We start from the raw sequence: 25,959 nt of genomic DNA on the forward strand, positions 1-25,959 counted from the left end.
CAGCCGCTCTCCCCAGAAGAAGCACTGCGTTCTTTAGTCCCAAATAACGAGTAGCGAAAAAAGAAACTGAGGGGGAAAAAAAAGAAAAGAGACACACGATGTGTGCTTCCCGTGAAAAAGCAAAATAGGTGGTTTACATGACTATTTGTAGCTAATGTAAGGCTATTTCGTGGCGAAGCATTTTCGTCAGTTCTTAAAATAAGGGTACTACTCGCATAGACTGCGCCGATCAAAACGGCAAAAGCCTATGCGACGCGCGCTCGCAAACCATAGGCTACGGTGCAGCATCGGTGCAGTGCTTAGTTCGTGAGCGAACGTAGGTACGTGAGCGAGGATCAGAGAATACTTTCTCATTTAAATTAAAAACACGATGCGATAGTCTAAACTTTCTTGACACTTACCTCGCAAATGTAGGAGCTATCCGTTGCCTTCCAGTGATACCGCTTTACTTGGGCTTCCCATCTCTTCCTTCGCTCTGGGTCCCAGGGGAAGCGTAAACAACGACAACAGCCCGTCATGTCGACTCGATGCACTTGACAAGCTTGTCATTCATGCGGCTGAACACTGTCCAGCAAGTAGAAGCGTCAGCGAAGCATCCGCGCGCTCTGTGTCTCGAACTAAGCACCGGCACCAAGCACTCGCAGCCGCTCGCTGTGACTCAAGATGGAGTCGCAGCGAGAAAGCGGCGGCGCGGGTGCGGTCAAAGGATGGCACCACCCTGAACGGCGGCGCTGGCATCGAGGCACCCTACCAACGGCTAAACCAACGGCAGTGGCCGCGCCAGGGGGGTGAATCTTCCTATACCTCCCATTGGTTCTTGTATAGCAGACGCTCAGTCGACGCTAGCGCCAAGGCGCGCTTCAGTTAGGCCCTAGCGGATGGATGACGGTACTACGGTGGCGAAAAAAGAAAAAAAGAAAGAAAAGCGGCGCGATTTTTTTTACCCTCCTCCTTTCGCTATAGCACTTTTTTTCTTACTTTTTTTAAGATAACGTTGTTCCGCTCTTTTCTCCTTTCCCTCTTGACTTTCCTATTCCTCCTCGCAAGCCTCGCCTCACCCTCCCCTCATGCCATGCGCAATGCTCTTTTTTTTTTATTTCTTTAGCTGTCCGCGGCGCTTTTTTTTTTTTTTTTTTTTTTTTTTTTTTTTTTTGTCGCGGGCGTTATCAGACGCACCGCCGGACCGAAGCGCGCGCTCCGCGCTTCTCTCCTGTCTGGCCGTGCGATTCGTGCATTCGTGCTGCGTGCTTGTGCGCAGTGGATTTTTTTTTGCGTTTTCATGCACGCAGTCCCATTCATTATTAGTATCAAGCAAGCATGTGCTCAAATTATATTTTAAAAAATAATTGCACTTACAACACAACAGTTCTTTGGACTCACTTTATTGTGTTCGTTTGCGAAAGCCAGAATTGGAGCAGACAGTGCAACACACTATAGAATGCAACAAAACGCGGATGGTGTTCCATGTACGCACATGTAAAAAACATTTCTTGTAATTGATCTAATGGCCAATGCGCAGAATAGCTTCTCACGGCCTGCTTCTCTCTCTGTCCATAAAATCCACCTCCGTGAAGTGCACCGAGCACATTCTGCGGTTGTTGACCTTGTGTCTGGGCAAACCCATTAGGTCCATCCTTCCAGCGTAGGTTAAAAACGCTTCCATCCTGAAGAACAGTGAAGATCATAAATTATAACATCGCAGTTGGAACATACAAAACAGAACTCGTTTCGCCTCGCGGCAGAGTGCTAGTTGTGATATGTCAACCTTAATTCTCAGAAATGCATTTTTAAACGATTGCGACCAATTAGATAGAAATAAGTGCAAAGCGCCCCTACACACGTGTTCCTTGCGATACGCACAGGTGGTACTATATTTATCAGGAGCTTTATGTTCGTTACTTGTTGGCATAACGATTTACTGCGTCGTTGTGGTGTTTTCCAATCAGCCAACTGCTGCCTCACCACCGGACAGCCATGTACGGCTGCGCACAATTACTATCACAAATAAAAACCGGGAAGTAAACAGCACGGTGCTCACCTGTTGTCTTTAGGGATGCGGTACAATTTCACGTCGCATGGCTCACTTAGTCTTGATGTGTTCGTACACCACTGAACCACACACGAACAGCGACAGCTGCGAGACATGGCGGAAAAAAAAGCCGACAAACGTGCAACGGTAGGTTACCACAGGGACGGGAGTTTTCTTTCCGCCGCCGAACAGGCCGGACGTGTTTCGAGCAAGCTCCTCAACAACGACCACCACCAAGGCCACGAGCAGGGAAAGCGGCGTCCGTCTCGGCTCCCTTTTCTCCTCGACCTGGCGGCCGGCCAATGACTCCGACCATTTTCGACCTTTTCGAACCTTTTTTTGTGATCTGCCACGCCACCGACGCGCTAAGCATAGCGCGCAACGCTCGACTCCGAGCGCCTGCGCAACTCGCAGCTGCGTTCCACGCCACACCTGCGGCCGACGCCGCCCGTTTTCACCGCCTCCGCCGAAACCGTTCGCAACCATCCAAGCCGCCGACATGGCATACCAAGTCGAAGGCGTCTCCATCACCCCTGCTGAGCTAGAAGCCGACTCACGATGGATCCGTGGCGTGAAAGCACACCGTGCAGCCGCGGCCCACCAGGCCATCGCCTCGACGCCGCCTGCCTCGCCCCCATCCAAGACCCCTACTCCACCGCCAGCCATCACCCCCAGCACTACCACTCTCCGTCGTCACGCTCCCCTCCCTCGCCTCCAAGCAGAGGACTTCAAAATCGTTTTCAGACCGGGAGGGGGGCTTGACTTCCGCACTACCACTAACGGAGCCCTGCTACAAATCCTCTGCAGGCTTGCCACCATCGACTATGCCACCGCCCGCACCGCCGACCGTGTACGGATCAATCCGTACAACAACTCCCTTACTATCAGCACCCCATCTGAACCCCGCGCTCGTCTCTACCTTCGGGTATCGGAACTCCGCCTGGGTCCCACCTCTTACCCCCTGCGTGCCTACATGGCAGCACCCGACAACGCCCTCCGCGGCATTATATACAACGCCGTGGACTCCCAAACCCAGGACGAGATCGTTCAAGGTCTACAAGCCATGAATGTCAACACCCCTTACGCCATCGCCGACGCACGCCAGATGGGGCGCTCGCAATCTATCCTCATCACCTTCGTCGGCACTACAACACTCCCCAGTGCCATCGTCTTCAACTGTGGGATCTACCGCTGCCACCCGTTCCGCCCGAAACCCGAGCCCTGCACTAACTGCTGGGCTCCCGGCCACCGCGCGGACGTGTGAACGAAGCCCAAGTCCACCCTCTGTCACCGCTGCGGCCAGGCTCACAAGGCAGTCGATCCCCCGACCTGCGTCCCCTGCTAATCTTGTGCAGGGGAGCCCACGTCACGGGCTCGCGTCCGTGCGAGCTCCGGTTCGATCGGAACGGCCCATCGTCACCTCCGGCCACCTCTAAGCCTCAGCCACAAATTCCAACATCGCATGATAGCGATGCAAATGTCATGGGCATAAATAATAGACAAAATAATTCCGTCACTCCAACCGACGGCAAGAATACGGCATTAAAAATGCTTCTCGGCTGCTATTGCACGTGGCATCCCATTAGCATATTTGGTGCGGCTCTGCAATGTCTGCAATGATGGCTCAGCGCAACCGTCAGGCAAACTCAAACAGACGTGGACGCAACGACCCTTCCTTTGACTTTTCTCCGGTGATATTTCTTCGGCCAATCAGAAGTTGACATGGCGACTATCGCGCTTTAAGTCAAGTATGAATTGTTCCAAACTAGCCCAAATTTCAGTTCTTGTAGGCTTAATTTCTAGTACACAGTGCCCTTGTATGTGATCTAAACTTATATTCTCTAATCCTGCCGCTCTGTCCTCGCTGATCGCAAACGTATCTGCCGGGCAAGAGCATTTTCATGGTATGCTTAGGCTTCGTTGTGTTTGCCAGAAGTACAAGTACTTTATGGCGAGTTGCGCACTTCCACGGGACACGCAAGGAGGATATGCCAAGTGCTCAATGCTGAGCTATGGCACCAAGTACGATTCTTCAAGGATTGCCTACGTGTGGTCTGCAGACAAGACCGAGATGAAAGGCGCTCTCAGCGAAGCTATCAAAGTTGTATAAAGGCGACCAACCAAACTACTTAGTGACTCTGGTGCCAGACACGCCCCTGTTTGCCTTCGGAGAAGAAGCCAGGCACAACGCAGGGTTCGATATCGAACCTGAGTAACCAGCCCATTGCTCCGGAGAACGAGAAGACGCCCCTGTTTGCCTTTGGAGAAGAAGCCAGGCACAATGCAGGGTTCCATATTGAACCTGAGTAACCAGCCCATCGCTCCGGAGAACGAGAAGACGCCCCTGTTTGCCTTCGGAGAAGAAGCCAGGCACAATGCAGGGTTCCATATTGAACCTGAGTAACCAGCCCATCGCTCCGGAGAACGAGAAGACGCCCCTGTTTGCCTTCGGAGAAGAAGCCAGGCCCAATGCAGGGTTCGATATTGAACCTGAGTAACCAGCCCATCGCTTCGGAGAACGAGAAGCTGCTGCGTCTTGGATCCAAGTTTTGCCTAATGCCACGTCTTCCACCGGCAGAGTTGCTGACGTTGTCAAGGAAGGTTGCCGCTCGCGTTCCGGAGGAGTCCAGGAGTGCATGTGTCGCCGAGTGCATAAATGTCGTGTCAAAGCTTGGCCAACGGTCGTCTCGTACCGGGCACACCGGTTCACTCGACTTCTTAGCTACGTCCGGCCTCACGGCCGTCTTGTTTGACAAAGAGGGGTTTTAACAGCGGATCTCAGATGTTTAAGCCGACCGTCAGTCCGTGTGTCGCGAACAAAACCTCGCTGAGCGATGACGTCACCTGCGCTGCCTAGCAACCACCTCACAGAGCGGCGTGTGATTCGCCTGCTCTCCGGGCCGTGCACATGTTGCCTTGACATGGGACATTAAGGAGAGGGAAGGAGAGCATGCGCTCTGCGCGCGCTATGCTCAGGAGAGAGAAAGAGAAAATGAGAGCGAGAGAAATAAATTGTAGCAGCACCAACGAGGCAATGCGCAGAGCCGCTGCCAAAGCCACCCGCGTTGCCTAGCCGCGCATGCGCCGAAGCAGTAGCGATGACGTCATCTCGCGTTGCCTAGTAACCGCCGGCACAGGTTCGCGCTCGCTTCGCCCGACACAGACACGGCTCATGCCTGCCTGCCGGCGTTTGTAGCATGCCACGAAAGCTGTCCCTCGTAGACGCCGACGGGTCCAGCGCTAGTCACGCGAAATGTCGCGAAAGGGAAGCGTACCCCCGAAAATGATCGCTCGAGAATACCTGCCCTACAAGCGTAGTTAAGTTAAACAAAGTTAAACAAAGTTAAGACCTAGCAACAACCAAGTTAGTGCCCATCAGTAGCAGCCAGTAAGACTTAAGGATTGACACGAAATTTCGCTTTGCCGAGGCTTTGCACGACCGAGTGCAAACTTGCCCGCTTTTATTGCAATAGCAATTATAGGGACACTTCAAGCGCATTTCTGCCGTAGACGTCGTCGTCACCGTGAGGTTCCATCCAAGGGCGATAAAATCGTCGCCGCGCGCCGTATGCTGTATGTGCGGGGGAAAGCGCGTGAGTGAGGTATAAAGTCCAACGAAGATAAAATGTCGCCGCGCGCCGTATGGTGTATGTGCGAGTGAAAGCGCGCGAGGGACGTGCGCTGTCACGGAGAGCGAACGCACGGCGGAGAGCAAGCGCGACCGTCGCGCGAAAGGCCGTGGGGGCATGGGAGGGAAAGGGGCGACGTTGTGCTGCGGCACCAACGGCGCAAGGGGAACCGGCGACTCAGTCTCGCACGCGAAAGAAGGAAAGCGGGAAGGTAGCGGGAGAGGAAGAGGGGGGGGTGGCGGCTTCTACTCTGCCTGCAACTGCGTACTTGTACTTTGCCCGTCTGCGGCGGTCGCCCGCACCGTATCTTGAAAGCTATCTGCAGACGACTCATAGCTTTGTATGCGCTGTGCATTCGCCGCTCAGTTTCCGTTGAAGCGATAGACAGCACGAACATTCGATCGCTGCTGCCGCTGCGCTTGCTCACGCCAGCGTTTTCACAGTGGTTGTCTGCGGTCGTCGAGTAGGGTCTATTCATGTTTCCTTGTGCGCGCTGACACCGTGCTTGTTAATTCAGTTAGTTAGCGAATGTGTCCAAGTTAATACAGCTGATAAAACTACTATCCTTACTCCGTACAGCTCTCTGCTAATTTGCTATCGCAATTGATGCTTCGATAGCCGTGACAATTGATGATAGCCGTGTCACAATTAAATTTTGCAACTTTCTTTAAACATTTTTTTTTGGGGGGGGGGGGGGGGTTGGAGCGCGCTTGTGCTATAACGTACTTTACTTATGATTTGTATCAACTGATAAATAGATGTTCTTCCGAGAATAAACTTTAGGTTGAAGTAGCACCCGATCTGTCTGGTTTTCCTTGTTGTGTCATCGGCATTTGCGCTTTAAGTAAAGTATATATCTCACAAAGCCACAATGAGTTCCCAAAATTGCAAATACACTGTCAGGGTTACTCCGTGCGGTCGTTCATTTTCTGCGCAACATCGCAATATAGCCACCATGGACGATAACAAAAATGTTTTTCGAAGAATTATACACCTCCCCGTTTACATGAAGCTTACATGAATTTTAAAGGCGGGACATCTCGACAGTCAATCAGAGAGCCACGTGGCAGATATTGGTGGCCGTGCAGCCGCCATGCGTGTTGGGAATAGAGCCCAAGGACGAGAGGTTGAGCGACGGTGACTGCAGCAAGATCGTGACCCAACCGTGGCCGAATACTTCGTAGCGTTTGCGAAATCACGCTTCGGCCGCACTAGATGACCTTGAAGGATAGCTACGCCAGTAAATAAGATAACGCAGCATGTCGGGCTTCTAATATTGATTCCGTCTTTTTTGTTTATTTTGCTTTGATAGGATACGGTGTTACGCAAAACTTTACAAAAAGGTTGCAGCTCCTGCAGCAGTCAAGGCCTATCCCCATCGCTCCTTTCACTTTCTGTAGTCAACGACGCTTTTTTGCGCTTTTGTGATGCAGCCGCAGGAACGTAGTCATCCCGTGGCGGGGAACAAAGCTTGCGTTCGCAGGGCCATGTTATACGGCGAACACGCTATGTATATGTCACAACATCACAGCAAACTCAATTATACATGTAGCAGCGCGCCCACGACTCGCAAACTGTTTCTACGAGCGTCGTGCGCTCGCACGCATTATGGTTGCGGGAACCCAGTTTTGCCTTGTGCGCACACATGGCATTACATAAAAGCTCTATAGTCATTGTGTCTATCTGTGCGCCACAATGACGCACGAAAAGTGACGGAGCTAGATTTTAAGATGTTGAAATGAAGAGGAGGCAGCATTCTGAGCGAAAGTTATATCTCCCGTGCGTGTGCCCAGGAATACTTGGCTATATGCTCACGACTACCTCGTCTACAGGGAGATTTATTTACCGTATTCGCAAGGTGTTCCACTATGCCCTTATGCGAACTTGTAAAATGGTGTGTTAGTTAGTTGTTGCAGCCCAGTCAAAAGGCCCTGCCTACAATCAGATTCTGACATGACGGCCCCATCAATCGACTCCGTTGACCAAATGACTTAGCTCAGTGAACGTGTTGCAGCCGCATTTTTGTAATAAGAGAGAGAGAGATAAGTGTAATGATACGAAATGCAGAGAGGTCAGCCTGAGGTACATTCCTCTAGCCAACTACTCTGTGTTGGGGCAAGGGGGAGAGGGAAAGAAAGAGGGAAGAAAGAGGCACATGATGGGTGACGATGACGAGAGAAGGAGGATGTAAAACATATGGCAAGCAATTTGGTATACTCAAAGCCTGCAGTCCAGGCCCGTACTTCTTAAAAAGTCCAGCAACGCCTGAATCATCTTAAAACTCGATTTAACGTCTGGCCAAGGACCTAAAATAACGTCCTCCAACAACGGTGGGCTGTTGTAATGATCGCTTCTGTTACGACGTGGGATGCGAACCGCAGGCTTCGCCCGTCTGGAGTGGAGGCACCGGGCAGAGATGATAGGCAGCTTAGCAAAACTTAACGGCTTATTTAGATGACGAAAGACAGGGACAACAGAAACATATAGGGGGGCTTTTAGGCCAGCTAGTTACCAGGGTGTGCATGTCCCAATATACGCTAACTTCTTCGGTATAGCATTGGTTCACGGCTCAGTCAAATGCTGGAGATACGATGCTTCTTGTTTTAAATGCAGCGGCGATGGCTTTACCGGGAGCAACAATACCTTTGGAAGGGGACGTCAGGCGGAAGGGCTGCACAACGGGAACAAAGACAGTCTCAGCAGGCGTCAACAGCTCGCGACACCTCTATCCAAGACAGCGTCCCACTGCTGCGTGCGTTGCTTCGCGACACCTCTATCCAAGACAGTGTCCCACTGCTACGTGCGTTGCTTCATCCCCACTACACCTTCAATTACTCACTTAAGATAAAGCTTTACCTCAGGAGCTCCTATCTAAATACGCGGAGGAATCGTTTTGCTCGGCATCCATTTTGAGGAGTTTTGTTGCACTAAAGAAACAGATAGAATGTACAGAGTGTATGAATCAGATTTTATATTTATGTAATCATTTTTACAAGAATGCTGAATACTTTAAAATTGAAAGAACAACTCAAAAATTGATGTTCACAGCTCAGTAACCCAACAACGAAAAGCGATATAACTATAATGTAGGCTACGTCTGTTGAGACCAAAACAGACAAAATTGATGTATTATACACTTGGCAGGCCAGGTTCCACCATGCCAGGATGTAATTTCCTTGGCATGCGTACAGCGATAGTCTTCAGGCGACCACTATAAACAAATCGCTTCTGCAGCAAAAGAAACTTGTGCCGGATTATGCTCACATTTCAAGATGACTCTTTAGTTTGTGATTAAGCTCGTTGATTATACAGACAATGTCACCAGGAAGTTGATGGTCCGATGAATAATGGCAATAACGAGTGAGAGGCGCCTGGAAGAATACGTTAGTCCCGGCAAAAATCATCTCTGTTTTATTTATTTATTTTCAATACTGTGAGCCCTTTCGGGCTGTTACAGGGTGGGATAATTCACAATACTAAGAGCGAATATACAAACAGTGTAATACAAGCAACACAATGAAAACTGAAAGTAAAAATGTATAAACACCATACAATAGCATAAACAAAACAGCAGCAGAAATTTCGCAGTACAATGCCAAAAAAACATTGAATTTAAACATATAATGATTCTAGGTTTGTCTCAAAATTCGCAAGCGAATTCATACCATCAAAATTTTTGAACTGGTGACCCCGGTACGATAACACACGATGGGCAGGTTGATAAGTGCTGTAAATTAGTGTAAAGAAAAATTACGAAACGACGTTCGTCCCACTCGTTTGTCGTGCCGCGCGATGAGGAAAAAGGGCGCAGGAAAAGCCAGTCTGACTCGGGATGCAAAATGCAAACTTCATTTATGACAAAAGGCAAAGTGCACCCGGACAGAACGTTACGCACATGACACACATAATATGCTAAAAGGAATTAGGTTGCTATGAGTTCGAGAAACAGAGTTCAAAACATGTAGCAGCTCACAGTACGTGGGCAAGAGACGAGCGGTTGGCGGAGTGAGGGACGATGACGTCACGACGTAGAACATGCCTCGATGTTGGACGTCGAGGAGAAGATGGCTCTTGACAAATCAGGAATGACCGCTCAGCAGTCAGCCTGCATCCGAGCCGCAGTGCACGCTGCAGGAACGGTCAGCCTGCCCAGCGGACAGCTTGCGCTCGAGCCGCAGTGCTCGGCGCATATGCGGCCATTAGCCAGGCCACGAACGGTGCTCCGCCGAACAGCTGACCGAGGAGACGCCTTGCCCGCGATCCGCAATGTTCGCGGCAAGTTGTATCACAGCAGGCCACGCCACGCTCCGAGTTGTATTACTCGTGCTGGCGAACGCCTTGGCCAAGGGCAACGGTCGGGCGGCAGCTCCAGGGACGGCCGCGTTGCTTAGAGCCTTGATTGTCGGCGTCCGACACGTCGGCCTGCTTTCTTGCATCTCCCGTTGACTAGGCGCGTCTCTCGCCACGAAGAATTTCGCCACGCGCTCGCCATACGTGGCCCAATCGTGGTACGACGCATCTTCGAAATACCACTGGGTCATCGCTGATTTGGCGGGATCACTCCAATGCGTGGTCCACTCGCGAAAGAACGCGTGCACACTTCGTCGTCGTCGGTGTCATTTTCTTTCATCCATCACAATTGGGAACCATTATAAACATTGTAAAAAAAGGAGAGAAGTGACATTATACGTGCGCGACTTAAGAGAATACAATTTTAGGGAGCTTTTATTTCATTTATGCTGGATTTTCGTGAGCAAAATGGTTGATGTGAGATAAAGGTTTGAACTGCTTACGTTAATACAGGCTTTGCAGCAAATCGCACAAGCCTTCAGAAGCGTTAAATGCGTTTTACTAACCACGTAGAATGTCCCCCTGTGTCCGGAATGTGGCACACAGTTACATTTTGAAGGAATAAGAGGCGTGTGGGAATGTGCGCACAAACCTTAAGTTGTGTGGGTTAGTACGAGATTTGAAGCGAATCAATTATTACATTGCTTGAAAGCATTATACGTCCGTTGCACGTGTTTTTCCCTGTGTGTTGTGAAATCAAAATGTGGCGCAGGTCTCCAAATTGTAAGGAATGTTGTTATGTTATGGGTCATGTGCGATAAAACGTGAAAATGTGTGGGTAATTACTGCCTTTGCAATAAATTACTTTACAGCCACCCAAAAGTGCTACATGTGTGTTTTATGAACGTAGTATGTTTGTCCACTATCCTGGGAGATATACACATCCACCGAGTCCACATTTGGTAGTGATGGTAGGCATATTCTAGGTGACGTGCGAGTGCAGTTCAAAGTCTGCGGGTTTTTGTTCTGTGCAGGGGCGAAGATGGCATCATGGAATACACCGAAGTCAAATCGGTGAGTGAAAAGGCCGCAGAGACACCAATTACAGGGAACACCGGGGACCCCCGCCGCCAATATGAAAGTAGAGAAAGCAGGAGACTCAAGTGGCCGATTTTGTGGGGTCTCTCACACGTGCTCTTGGGACAAAGGAACAACAACACAGTAGTGCAAACAGTCAGAGGGGCATTTATTGTACCTTTCATACACTAATGTATGCTAGCCGAATTACTACGCATAGAACATTCACATGGGCGCGTGACAAATCAAGGAAGTCCGACTCACCGCGACCGGATATGTTCGCCCCATGCTATATGACACCATCGCCTAGTCGCTCACGTGTGCGGTCACGCGAACGTTGGCACGTTTGAACGATCCGTGTTCGTCCACACCGATGTCCTGCTCCTAAGCCTTCTTGGGACGGCCCCGCGAAGCGGGCCGGCGCACGCACGAGCTGCGCGCCGACCTCCAAGCCAAGAGGAAGCGCCTTCGTCCTTTTGCGCCCTAGTAACCCCGCCGTTAGGTGGCGTTAGCAGTGCGACACTCGGTTATGCAGCATGAAATAAGGCGGACATATGAGGTTATGCAGCATTAAATAAGGCGGACACGGCAAAACAATTGTTGGATTGGAAAGATGAAACCACCTAAGTGGCGGAACAAGGAAATTAAACAAGCTATAGAAGAGCGTAAAGAGGCCTCTAGGGTTCATCGAGAAGCCAAAAAGTTGGGATTACAAGAAGAAGAGGTGCTCCTTAGATGGAATACATACCGAGAAAATAAAAGGGTTGCGAGTGAGCTCGTGCAAGAGAAAATTAAATGCGCAAGTGAACGTTGGGTGCATAACATTCACAAAAGAGACAAAGGCGCCCCAAAAAGATTCTGGAACCATATAAAAGCACTCGGAGTTCCAACTAGAAACTCGCAAACGGCTATAAGGGATGAAGACGGTAACATCTATGAAGGCGATGATGCGCTGCGGTACATCACAGACGTTATCAGATATAACTTCGGCACGAGAAAAAGCGTAGTTTAGACAACAGATCCAGCAACAACAGAGAGGCCTGAGAGATCAAAATTTAACATAGAAAGCTTTTATTGGAAAAAGGCAGCAGAAAATGTCCCTAACAACACGGCAGCAGGACCCGATGAAATCCCAATACAGCTAATCAAAAACCTCGGTCCAAAAAGCAAGGCACTGCTGACTAATGCCACAGAGCAAGTGATTAGAACAAAGAATATTCCCGTTGGATGGCGTGAAAGCAAGATGAATCTCATCTACAAAGGCAAAGGAGATAAGGATAAGACGAGCTCGTACAGGCCAGTTACAGTAACGTCGGTGATATATAGAATGGCAATGCAAGCCATAAAATTAGAACTGTCGAAGTGGGTGGAGGAAAACGATGTATTGGGGGAACTACAGAATGGGTTCAGGCCAGGCAGACGCTTAGAAGACAATATGTTTGTACTAACTCAGTGCATAGAGATTTCAGTAGCTCAGAAAAGACCTTTATGGATAGCATTTCTATATATTAAAGGAGCTTATGACAACGTAGACAGGGAATTGTTGTGGGATATTCTTCAATACGAAGATGGCAATTTCGTGGAGCTGCTGAGGGAGATATATCGAGACAACCAAGTACAAGTGGTATGGGAAGGCCGAAAAGGAAATGAAATGGTGGGAATTCACCAAGGATTGAAGCAAGGATGCCCTCTGTCACCATTGTTGTTCACGCTTTACGTCAAGGGCATAGAAAGACGACTGGAAAACAGCGAATTAGGTTTTGATTTATCCTACTTGCGTAATGGACAAATGGTGCAACAGAAGGTCCCTGGACTGATGTACGCAGACGACATTGTGCTACTAGCGGACAATAAAAAAGATTTACAGATACTTGCGAATATCTGTGGGAACGCAGCGACAAATCTAGGCCTTAAGTTTAGCACAGAGAAATCGGGGATTATGATCTTTAATGAACACACGAGTAACTTCGTGGTGTCAATTCAACAGCAAGTAATACCCATAGTGAAGCAATATAAATACCTCGGCGTACACATAAACGAAGGAAAGAATTACTCAAGCAACCACCAAGATAATCTGAAAATAAAGGGGAAGCGGTATGCAGCAATAATGAAACACAGAGTACTATGGGGCCACAATAAGTATGAGGTGGTGCGTGGAATCTGGAAAGGAGTAATGGTGCCAGCGCTAACGTTCGCAAATGCCATTATATGCTTAAAATCGGATATATTGGCGGGTTTGGAAGTTGACCAAAGATCAGTAGGCCGGTTGGCTTTGGGAGCACACGGTAATACGACAAATGAGGCAGTGCATGGAGACATGGGTTGGGCCTCTTTTGAACTCAGAGAAGCACAAAGCAAAATTAGTTTTGAAGAAAGGCTCAGGAACATGGATGAAAATAAATGGGCGGCTAAAGTGCACAAGTATCTCTACATGAAAAGCGTGGACACAGAATGGAGGAAGAGGTCAAGGAAGTTGGCAACCAAGTACAGGATAATCGAAACTGTAAATAGACAACCAGGGGTCATCAGAAAGAAAGTGAGAGAAATAGAGACCGTGAATTGGATGCAAGGAATGGAAACAAAAAGGACAATGGAGATTTACAAGAATGAGAAGAAAGAAATTAGAAGGGAAAATTTGTACGATAACACAAAGGGCAGTGCCTTGCTATTTGAGGCTCGAGCCGGTTGCCTAAGGACAAAAACATATCGGAACAAATATTCGGAACTAGATGAGACATGTGTATGCTGCAGTAAAGATCCAGAGACCACTCAGCACATCCTGATGGAATGCGACCGGATCCACCCAGCGAGAACCGTAGGTAACGTGCAACTCCCAGAAGCGCTTGGGTTTAAAGTGGAAGGAAACATAAACAGATCAGCCGTAGAGATCAGCAAGAGACGATTAGAGTACTGGTGGAAAAAATCAGGGAAAATATGGATACGACCTGATCTCTTAAAATCATAGGCAGCGGTACAAGGTAAATTTTTGAAAAAGAAAAATAATGAGAGGTATACAAAAATGTTAGATAAAGAACATGTATAGTATACCTGATTAAATCAAGCAGGCTAGGTGACTATTTGTCGCCGCCCCGTTTCAAAGGGGATGCCAATAAATCATCATCATCATCATCATCGCGCCATCTCTCGCAATGTGCCGCAACCACACCGACCGTAACCCACGCGGCGAAGCCGGATTACAGGAGACGGGAGCCATGCGGGGAAAACAACATGAGGGGATACGTGAGAGTCGCGCATCCCCACAACTTTTATATATACATCATATTCCAACAATATTCAGGAATTACATGGCGTATCAACATCACCATCCAAAAGGTTACCATAGTGGCTAAAGATTTACCTTGGCTAATATGTATATGACTGGCAGTCGGGGGCACAGCTAAAAGCAGATAGCGCATGAAAACAAACACGTGCGGAAGATAGCTATGTAAGAGCTGCTCAAACGCCCCAACCAGCCTTACGGCACGTTTGCTTGCTCTAAAGGGTGATCCTGCCAGTTAGAATCCAAGTCGAACTTGAATATAACTAACGGTAATTCGCTTATTGAGGGAAGTTATTGAGTGGATCGAGATGTGGGAAGCCTAGTAAAGTAGTGGCAAACCACACACTTAGTCTAAGTTTTGCTGGGCTTCCCCTATCTCCGCTGGTCTTTGGTGTTTGCCAAAACAGAGCCACGCATAATTTTCTTGAAATGCCACTGCAGATTGAGAATGCTAAGATTTCTTCGCCTACGCTAACTCTCGGCTTCCCTCAATATAAACTCGGGATCTTCTCTTCTGCGATGCTTGGTTTCAGCTTCCCTAGCTTTCGCTTCAGGATTGGATCTCTGTCGACGCTTCCGTTCACGATCAGCTTCTCGCTCCAGTCGAGCGGCTTCTTCCTTGTGAGTCCTGACGGTTGTCTTCGCCATTGCTGAGCAAACGCCACGTTACTTCTTTATCCACTACGAGAAAGAGGACCGCCCAAGCGAGCGCACGGGTTTTGCATACTGACGTTACACCACCTGTGCCCGCCGCGCCGCTCCCTCTCTCCCGCTAAGCCCCGTCCCACCACCACCTGCCTCACTCCTCCTCTCCACCTCGCATCCGCTATGCTGCGCGAGCTCGGCGCGAGCTGCCGCAGCTCGGCGAAACCGTAGTATTTGGCGGATAGGCCTGGTGGGCATCGGCTCCCCTACAATACAAAATAAAGTTGTTCCTCTCTCTCTCCCCTGCAATACAGTCGACAGTTGTACCGCAAAAACAAGAGAGAGAGAGAGAGAGAGAGAGAGAGAGAGGTTTATTTGAAGAAAGGCAGAGAGGTCGGCTTGAGCGTTAGTTTGCTCTGGTCTGCTACTCCACACTGGGGAAGGAGGGAGGGGATAAAAAGAGCGATGAATGATGATGCTAAGATTAGGAGGTGCGTATGTACATGTCCTTCCCGTTGAGGTCATACTATAGCCGTGCATGGAGTCCAGTGGCTTGAAGGAAGGCTATAGTCGCTTCGATGACCACAGCTGCGCTGTTGGCGTCAGGCCAAGGACATAATACAATCTCGTCAGATATTGGTCTTTTAGTCACTCGTTGAATGCTAGAAATGAGGCTCTGCCGTTCTCGCGCGTACGCTGGGCATGAGCAAAATATGTGCTCAAGTGTTTCTGGCACTGGGCAGTGATCGCAGTTGGGACCAGTGTCACTGCAGCCGATGATATGTGTATAACGCCTCGTGAGCGCAACACCAAGACGAATCCGGTGTAGCAGACTTGTTATGCTCCTCTTCAGTTTATGAGGCATGCGGAACTTCATTTCTGGGTCCCATTTGTGCAGTCTCTTGTGTCGTCGATCAGGATTGGTCCAGTACTCAAGTGTAGAGTTCCGCATAACGCACCGAAGCAGGGCATTCGTGTCTGTTCGTGAGAACGCGCTGCTTACTTCTGGCGCATTATTTACAGCTATTTTAGCTTCAGTGTCTGCTTGTTCATTTCCTATCACGCCACAGTGTGCAGGTATCCACTGAAAGGTGACGTGGTGGCCGCATTTGGTCGCAATGTCGAGAAGCTCTGCGATTTCTAGAGCTAAAATATAATAAGGGCCTTGTCTCATAACGCACTCAATGGCTTGAAGAGCGGGTTTGGCGTCGCAAAATAAGGTCCATATGCGAGGTCCATATATCGTATTGCCTCGCGGATAGCAACAAGTTGTGCAGCAGTTAAAGTGGACTTGTGGTCTAATTTAAACCGTCGAGCGATGGACATTTGCGGAATGACAAAGGCTGCGGCGGAGGCACATGGGGTAACAGAGCCATCTCTATACACGTGAGAAGTACCACTGTATGCTGTAAAAATGTGCGATAGGGTTAGTTGCTTAAGGCCAATGGATGAAACACAGGACTTCCTCGTAATCCCAGGGATTTGAAGTTTAACAAGCGGTGTAGGTAGGACCCACGGAGGTGCACTAGGAATGCATGGGGAAGAGAATCTAAACGGCAGAATGTTCTCATGACGCAATATAGTTTTTGAAAAACTGCAGTTTGGGTGTGTGGCAAAAACAAAAACAATATTTTGCGGCAGGCAGTACATATTAGGCAGTACACATTAAGCGATGTGCTTAAGCCTATGCCATTGCACATAATATTGGTCGATTAACAACATAAGAAGAGAAAACAAATCACTATAAGCCAAATAACAGTAATCGTAAAAGTAGGACTACATCAGCAAGCGCAATCATAGCTACATACATCATACAATGTAGATGCATACACTACACCACGAACGAGTCTGCACTCCTTCATCGTCTTCATTTTGTCGCGTCTTTGTGGACAGGGGCATTGCTGACTATATGCTCCAAGACCACATCAGAGCGCCATCCAGTAAATAGGAGAAGCTGAGCGCTAGAAGAAAAATACTAATAAAAAAGCAGACGCGCACAATCATTGTCATTAAACGCTAGATGATTCCTGAAGTATTTTATCTTTAACATGGTACAGTTAAACCTGCTTATAACGAACCTCCATATAACGAATTCCTGGATATAACGAAGTTTTTTTATTCCCCGCCGTTACTCCATAGAAGCACATGTATTTGAGACCTCTACGTAACGAAGTGGCAGCGGGAGACCCCCTCGATATAACGAATTTTCCCTTCCAACCACCTAGAGATTTCGCCCCAAATTTTGTCATTTTTGCGCGAGCAGCAACCGGAAGCACCTTTTCCGCCGCGATGGAATGCGAAGCGAGCGCACGCGTGCGTGCGTGCGTGCGTGTGCGAGGCGGCCCTGCATCCCTCGACCCGGACGATCCTGCCGCCGCGGGCGTGACCTTTCCCCCTCCCTTCATTCAAATCTGATCCTGCCGCTTGCTGCAGCTGGCCTAGCCCGCCAAGCCAGCACTCTCTCCTTTTCCAGCTGATGTTGCCGACGCGCTGGTACACGCTGTGGCACATCAGACTCGATGAGCGCGGACACGCGCTGTCAAACACGCTGGCGGCGTGTGGAAGCGCCGCTGGAGAAGCGAGCGAAGTGACCTTCGTGTTGTTGTCTATCGCTTCAACGCAAACTGAGCGCCGAGAACACAGAGCACGCAGAAAGCTACGAGTCGCCGACGCACCTACTGTTAAGGTACGTCCACACTAGCGACAAAAACGCGCGCGACACGCCGCGCGCGGCGAGCGATGCTGTCGCGCGCTACAAGATTCACGAAAAGCGGCAGCAACGCGCGGCAAACGCTCGAATGGGTGCGAGACCCATTTTTTGCCGCAGCCGCAAAACGAGCACCAATCAGAAGCGAGCTGAGCAATTGTGGCGCCACCTGCCGCACAAGCAAAGAATCATAATGCATGGGCTCTGAGATCGAGCAGTGACGCGCACGCCGTAAAACCTCAGAGGCGATGTCCAGTCAAGGGGGCTGTTTTTGCTAAGCCTTCCCACACCGCCACCGAGACGTCGACGAAGAATTCGCCTCGCAATGGAGGCGTCTTTGGAAGCCGTTCGCGGATATGCGTGCCTCTATGACAAATCGAACGTCGATTTTAAGGACAAGGAGCTGCGTGCCAACCGCTGGCACATACGGGAAAGCAGAGTGTGCGCCTGGCTCTCAGTGTCCCTGTACCGCCATATAGGGCGCACCCAAAACTTTCTCGTCCGCTTTCTGGCACGTCGACGTTGCACAAGTAAAGAACAAATAAGTATTATAGTGTTCACAGCCACCAGTACCTCCTCGTCCGTATCCGACATGCATGCTGAGCGTGGCCGGCAGTGGCGCAAAGAAACACAGACACTTCCAATGGAACACGAAACCGGCAGAACGGAGAGCGCGTTGTCACGAGAAGTATCGAATGGAACGAGACAACGCGGCACTAAACGCGCCGTTGCCGCGTGCCGAAAAACGCGAGTGTGGACTTGCCCGCGCGAGCCTGCCGCGCGGGCGTTTGCCGCGTGCGGCGTGTCGCGCGCGTTTTTGTCGCTAGTGTGGACGTACCTTTTTAGACTCTGCCCCAACGCAGATCGCTTTCAAGATACGGCCTGCGCGACCGCGCGCCGCCCCGCTATCCCTCCCCTCTCGCTCCCTCGCCGGTACCTCGAGCGCAACGGAAGAAGGCGCGCTTCCTCCCCGCTTTTCTTGTGCGCGCGAGATTTAGACGCGGTCGTCGGCTCCCCTCGCACGTTTTCACTCGCACATACAGCATACGGCGCGCGGCGACTGCGTTATCGCCCTTGGACTTTAGGGTACGGCCACGCTAGCGGCAAAAACACGCAGCAAAAACGCGCGTCATGCCGCGCGCGGCAAAAGCGGACGCACGACGCGCGAATCGGGGGTCTTGTGGCGTGCCGCGCGAAATGGTTTCTGCGGCAAATGCCGCGTGCCGCGAGATGAAGAACCAATCAAGAGCGACGAGGGTGACGTCACGGAGCCATCACAACCGGAACGCCGCTGGTCCGCGCCGGGTTTTCAATCGACGATCGTCGTCTCTCGCATGAAACAACGAGCGCTCGCGGTGTTGCTCGCCCGTTCGGAGAGCGCGGGAGATCTTACCGCGCAGCCGCGCTACAGTGCGCGCGCCGAGACGCGCGTGCCACGGTGGCCTCGCGGCAAGGCGCTGACGCGTTGCCGCTCGCTGCATGACGCGCGCGTTTTTTGCCGCTAGCGTGGCCGTACCCGTATATACGGAATATCTATGAGCCAAAACCAATTTTATGGCTACAACGCGTCATGGACACCATCATTATATAGCGAATACGGATCTCAAGGGCCATAGTTTTGCTGGCGGAAACCGAAATTACGTCATAGTTGTCGCCCCCGGCACTTTGGGCGGCCAATGCCATCGTCAAGCCACCAAGCAAAGCGACATGAAAAGTCAAAATGGCCGCTCGGGCCTGCGCGGGGTGGCAGTTCGCAACGTATGATGCGGGAACGGTCCCACAGTTGCGACGCAACAGCGGGGTTACCAATGCATTGAGTTCTAAGGGAGCTGTGCCGGGACCGGTCGAAAACGACGTAACAGCCGGGAAAACGCAGCCCCCAGGAACGTAACAGCGAGGTTCTGCTGTAACACTATACGGCGCCATCGTGACGCTCGCTCTTCGTTTCCGATGCCTCGCGCTTGTGCGAAACGACACGCGTCCACGCATCCGGTACCTGGTGTGACATTCCGAGGATGAGTGCTTCGACGAAAACGGAAAACGGGTGCGCGTTACAACTGAGGGGTGTTAGAATTGAGTAAATACGGTAAACGTTTATTTTTCGAATTTTCGTGCCGAACCTGCATATAACGAAATCCTCTTTATAACGAAGTTTTTCGGGAATTTGTCAATTTCGTTATATCCAGGTTTAACTGTATATGTAATTCCACCGGAGCCAGTGGCTGCCTTCAACGAACACATTTCACTCTGGGTTTGTTCACGTAGAGAAGTCGCTGTGAATTCATTCGAAGCAGACTTGAACGTAACGAATAATACGTAAATAATTACTTGTAATCATTGCGTATTTTGGTTATTTTGTAATTTAACGATTACGTTATTTACTTGGTAATGCTCATTCTAATTCAATTACTTTCTTGAGTAGCCAATTACAAGTAATCGGTTACATTTTTCAGCTTTGAGCACTTAAATTTGGCGGGAAATAAGCAGTGTTCAAAGGGATGATGTCACACACCCCGTGAAGGAGGCGCAAACGCCGGACCAAATTCCAAAGCCGACTTAGCTTCCGAAAATAATCCCACGAAAGCAAGGACAATTAAGAATGGGCCCTCTGGTGTGCCAGCGAACGCCGGTTGCTGTCCAAAGACCGAGTCAGAGCCCAGAGTTGCCAAAACACAACAAAATATATTCTTCACACACGGCAGTTACACACACACGTGCACACTTAGGCTAGACACAGCACAATACAATTCAGATGGGTCTTCAGAAAACACAGGAATATAATTAACGACAAGCACTAAGAGTCCAACACCTAAAGTACAAAATGAATAGGAACACTAAGTGTGCAATCGTATTCACCCGTGCTGGCCTTGAGTCAGACGATCTCGGCGTAGCTCGGGGCAAATCTCGAAGAAGGAATTTCTTCCGGAAATGCAGACGCTCGATGAACTCGTCGACTAGCTTGCCGGGGAATCCCCTTCTTCCGCAAAAGGTCAGTCTCCACGTTACATCTCTTCACCGGAGCGGTCTCATCCCCCTTCCGATTCCCGCACGGGGCTTTTATAGCGTCCACAGGCGTTCTCGAACCTTCCTATTGGAGTGGTGATCTCGTAGCATGGCCAAAGCCTGGGAGTCTTCTAGTCAATTCTCGCACCTTCGACCACCGCCGTCGGAGCGTCGTCGAGAGGAGGGGGGTGAGTGATCCTGTTGGCGCACGCTCACGCTGTAGTAATCTCTCTCTCGACTCGCCGGGTAAGAGGGTGCCTCGGCGCCCGCTCTCTCTCTCTCTGGTTACCGTCGCCTCGTCTATGCTTCTAGACGTCTAGACTCCGTTGGTCGCGTCGGATGTTTGATGCGTATGCGCTCTCCCCCTCTGTTGAAGCTGTCGTGGGGCGGGCGTGCTTCTTTCGCTGGCTTGCACGACACGCGGCGCGCGCTTTGATTACGCGCTCTTTTGTGACAGATGAAAACATGTGCATGGCTTACCTGCTTCCCACAATCAGCGCCCTGCAGCTACGCCTCGATCACCTGAACATGGCAAGCTTCCAGATTTGCATACTTCTCTTGGAAGTCCGACATCCGAGTTTTCCTTTCATAATAAATTTCTATCCCTCTCAGCTAAAAGCGCTTATAGGTTGTCTTCATGGGTGACAAGAGCTACTGCTCAATTCTCCTTCGCTTAGTGCAGTCTAGGATTTCTCTGATAGACAAGCTTTTGGACCTTAAATACTTATGCTTCTATCTGTTTGATATTGTTACGTTGCGGAAGTCACATATAAAGATGTATTTACAATATTTACAAGAAAGGCAACGATGTACAAACAATATGGCTGTCCAGACCGATTGCACCTAAAGCCCCTAATTTACATGGAAATGTAAATTAGGGGCACCTCAACACGTCAAATCGCCTTCTTCTGACTTTGGCGCCACTCTTGGTTGCGCCGTAAGATAACCTCCGCCTGTAAAGGCGCCGTCTCGGCGCTAGCTATAATGGAGGTGAACTGGTGGCAAAGTAAGGCTTCAGCCGAGACACATGCACAACGTCAGTGGGGACATGTGAGTCAAGTCCAGCGGAGCGATCTCGTAGTTAACATCGCCAAGCTGTCGCAATATCGTGTAGGGAGGGCCCTGTGTAGCGTGTCAGCAGCCTTTAAGACAAGCCGATGCGGCGACGTGGAGTCTATAGGAGGACAATGAAGCCAGGGTGTCACAGCTGTCCCCGATTCGTCGTCAGCGCGAAGTCGATCGACGGGGTAGACAAGCTGGTTGGTCGTTCCGTACGCAAGCGAGCACAGTGAAAAGAGTCGGAGTCGGGAGTAAACAAAAAAAAACAAGATATTTATCGACTGATAAATATACACAAGTTAATAAAATAACATAATAAGAAAAACACAAGACAGACTAACACACCCGAACTTAATATCACACAACGATGAAGACCAATAAATACGAGTAATTAACAGAACATATACATATGAAACAGTGCGAGGATCAAATACACAAGAATGCACTTAACAGCATTTCACTAAAACAAAGATCAAAATAAATCAAAGTTCAAAAGAAAACAAATGGTGTCATACGCATGGCCGGGCAGCAGCAGCAAGTCCATAAACCGTGGAAGTCGGTGCACAAAGCTTTCCCGAAGAATGCTGGCGGTCCGATCTTGTCGAGGTGGATGCGAATTGCTGGGCTGGGGTTCCCGGGAGTCTAGATCTGACGACTTCTCTCAAGCAGGTTGAGCTAACTTGAGGTGAACTACCGTGAGCTTCGTTGCAGACGCTGGTTTGACGTCTCGTACGTCAACAAGTTCCTCGGAGTTCCGACGTGGCCAGGCGGCCCAGGCGATACTGGACGGCACTAGCCCCCCAACGGCTTCTCAGCAGCGCATAGGTTCAGCTTCTAGACTAATCAGCAGGGCCCAAAACATGCGCTTAAATAGCCTGTCCTTTCCCTAGTTCCCTAGGTAGGGAAACTGCCGCTATGTAGCGTTCTCCGAATTCAGCGCTCTTAGCTCTCAACAATCTTGGCCGCACTCCCACTATGGACGAAGCACCGCAGATCAGCCTCTCTCCCACTGTCAAGGGCCAAGGTTGATCCCGGCACTACCACGTGGCCGTACGCGCACACTTCGGGGTCCGTAATCGGCGTGACGCGTCTGGAATCGAGATGGCAGCCCGAGCGGCCACGACGCTTTTGACGCCCGTAATTCGGCGTGTCGATGTCGAATGCATTGTACGCTGCACAGTCAGGAGCCCACGTGTTTGCCGCTCGTAATTCGGCGTGTCGATGTCGAATGCATTGTACGCTGCACAGTCAGGAGCCCACGTGTTTGACGCTCGTAATTCGGCGTGTCGATGTCGAATGCATTATACGCTGCACAGTCAGGAGCCCACGTGTTTGACGCTCGTACTTCGGCGTGTCGTTAATCAGCGTCCAAACCATTCGAAAATATGCCGCTCCGTGACACAGGGGAAAACTGAACGCCCCGATGTCGGCTGTCGTACCGGATCTTCTGCGCGGCCTGAGACTCGGTGAGCCTAAAGCCCCTTGAAAATTTGAAAGTAGCGACACTCTCCTCCCCATCGCGCTTTCCTCCTCGATTCTCCTCGCCCGCCGGCGGCGCGCGCTGCTCACGGCACGCTATTCCGCCTCGGCTCCCGCGGACGGGCCGCAGAATTCGATGGAGGCGCAAGATTTTGGGCCAGTTGCGCGCCCCAGTGGCGTAGAAAATTTTGAAAAATGGTGATAACAGCATGGAGAATGCTGAAGACAACGTTTTTGAGGAGGTTCGTTTCATCTTAAAGCCGTATGAATGACACACACTGATGTAAAAGGAGCTTTGAGGCGGGTTCTGTACTCCAGATATTTTTTCTGCCACATGATACGCTGCGTTACTTTGTGCATCTGATCTAGTATTGCTTGTGGCACATCGCTGTGTTTGGCAGTTTTTTCTTGCATGTGCGCGCATGGGCACCGCAGGTATTATATTCAGCGTGCCTACTTATAATGAATTACTGCCGAGTGCATCGTCCGTCCATGCATGTGTTCGTCTCAACGTCAAAGTAGCTTTTGCGATATGGTTTCTGCATTTAATGGGACGGTTGCGCAATTTCAGTGCGATGAAGCGGTGCCGCCAACCACTCATCGCCCACAATAACAGAAGCTGAGGAAAGGTATTTACAGATTATTCTTTAGGCGTCGGTGTCAATGAAGCTTTAAAAAATACTCGGTATGCCTATGGGAGAAGGCATTCTATATTTTTAGGCAAAAGAAACACCTCTGGATAAAATATTTTGATAGTTCACACCGACATACCCTTAAATTATGTAGTAGGTTAGCTAAAATTGTGATTTTGATTAGACATCAGAAAAACATTTATCGCACAAAAATCAAAAAGAATGGTCAACAAGATTCTTTATTTTTATGCACGCGCAAAAACGTTATTTGACATGATACAGATACCGTAGAAGAATATCATATAATATTCAGAATGAGAAACAATGCTAGTGTAGAAATATGCCATGCATTACGGATGGCAGCTGAGAAAAATACATGCTCAAGAAAACGTCCTTAAATTAATACACCTTAATAGACCTTAATCCACCCTAATCCATCTTAAACCTTCTAGCACATTAATCGACGTTAATCCACCCTAATCCTCCTTATTACATCTTGATCCACCCTAATCCAATTTAATCCGCCTTAATCGGCCCTAGCCCTCCTTACTTAACCTTAATCGACCTTAAGCCACCTTAATCGAACATTAATCAGTCTTGACTTTACTTTGCTAATCATTAATAATCTATTATACACGGCTGGACATGATTTGGCTCGCTTCTGGACTTCATTAGGTCACGTTACTTTCTGTACCTCAAATGCTCACCTTGACACATGTCCAACTAAGGGTCTCGCCTTAATAAAATGTGGACTAGCTGGCGCTCATCTCCTGCAATACCACGGGTATACTTGCCACTAATTTTTTAGGCCCTGCATTCATTGTATTTAAGTGACTGACAAACACATCGAAGTAACCTGTAAATAGCTCCTCTACAAGCTGCTATTTCAATTTTCAGTAAAACAAGCAACGGATCCTAACAATCACGAAAAGTGCGATCGAGAGGCTGCATCTTCGGGTATATTTGTTCAGTGGAAAGCAGAATCTATAGCTCTGCATTTCCGATTGAATAACAGCTGACGACGTGCGAGGTTATGGAGTCCCAGCATAATATTCAGCATTCTGAGGAGAACCCCATTTTTATGCAACGTACAAATTGCCGCAGCAAAAACGCTAATGAGCAGGCCGGAGGAATTGAAAAAAAAACGCAGCATTAGGGGATGCTTCGATACGAGCAATAAGAAATACGCCTTACCTCGAAAACAACACTGTTCTTTGTCGGAACAAGGTTCTTTCGGCCAATGTTATACAGCCACTGCTTCTTGCGCAAGCCATCACGCTTTCCTTGCGGTATCGTAAAAACTGCATAACCATCATCACGCTTCTTGCTGCAGTTATATGCGCAGCAGCACGGCATAGCGCTAGCAGACAGTGCACGAAACAGCGTGCAATGTTAGCGTGCGACGTTCTCTATACGCCGAGCCAGCCGAGGACGCGGCAGGACGCACTTTTTTTTTTTTTATCCAGCGGCCGTGATTATACTCTCCCATCTCAGGCCCTGTTGCAAAGTTTGGCACTTCTGTCGAACTCACTATCATCAGCCGCGATGCCCTGCAAGTAAAACACATGGGTAATACAAGAACAATTGCGTCAAGCTCAAGCGAATTGTACGGTTTCGATTCGTCACTTGAAAATTATGTTTAGCTTTGTCTTCGTGTTTGTTTTGTGTAATTTTTTTTTCTTTTTCAGGTTGTGACAAGAATTCCCGTGAAGAATTCTTAAGCAAACGTTCTGGCCATGCACAGCTGCACAACGCAAAGCTGCAACTATGGGGAACTTTTGCACGAGGATATTGCATTCGACGATAAAAAAATCGCAGTCTTGCACATTTGCTATCCACAAATTTAGCACTGCTTTAGTATCTGTGGTGGAGTGACCCATGTCATGGTCTCTAAATAAAACATTACGAAGAACTCACGCAATGTCGGAATCTATGTCAATGTGGAGCATTCAGTCGCACAAAGCATGTTAATAAAGTATTTAATGATTTTGCAAGCACACATTCAAGTCAAGGCGTGATCTATCAGAATAATCAGGCGACACAAGAAAGGTCCGGTCAACGTCAAAGCCGAGCTGTGCGAGCACCAACAACACTCTTCGTCCATGTCTTTTGCTTGCGTCCGTGTTTGT

At 49.4% G+C, this 25,959-nt stretch overlaps 1 protein-coding gene across 2 annotated transcripts in view; it reads left to right on the forward strand.

The window, feature by feature from the left end:
* The window catches only part of LOC119464424 (aldehyde dehydrogenase, mitochondrial-like), a 126,656-nt gene extending 100,905 nt beyond the window's left edge, over positions 1 to 25,751 (forward strand). For both annotated transcript variants that reach the window (XM_049656425.1, XM_049656426.1), the window contains exons 12-13: positions 10,983 to 11,022; positions 25,519 to 25,751. In XM_049656425.1, coding sequence (XP_049512382.1) covers positions 10,983 to 11,022; positions 25,519 to 25,551 — 73 coding nt within the window. In that variant the 3' untranslated portion in view covers positions 25,552 to 25,751. The remainder of the gene's footprint in view (positions 1 to 10,982; positions 11,023 to 25,518) is intronic.
* Positions 25,752 to 25,959: the final 208 nt, after the last annotated feature.

The sequence above is a fragment of the Dermacentor silvarum genome, chromosome 9 (assembly GCF_013339745.2).
Source record: "Dermacentor silvarum isolate Dsil-2018 chromosome 9, BIME_Dsil_1.4, whole genome shotgun sequence".
NCBI classification, from domain to species: Eukaryota; Metazoa; Arthropoda; class Arachnida; order Ixodida; family Ixodidae; genus Dermacentor; species Dermacentor silvarum.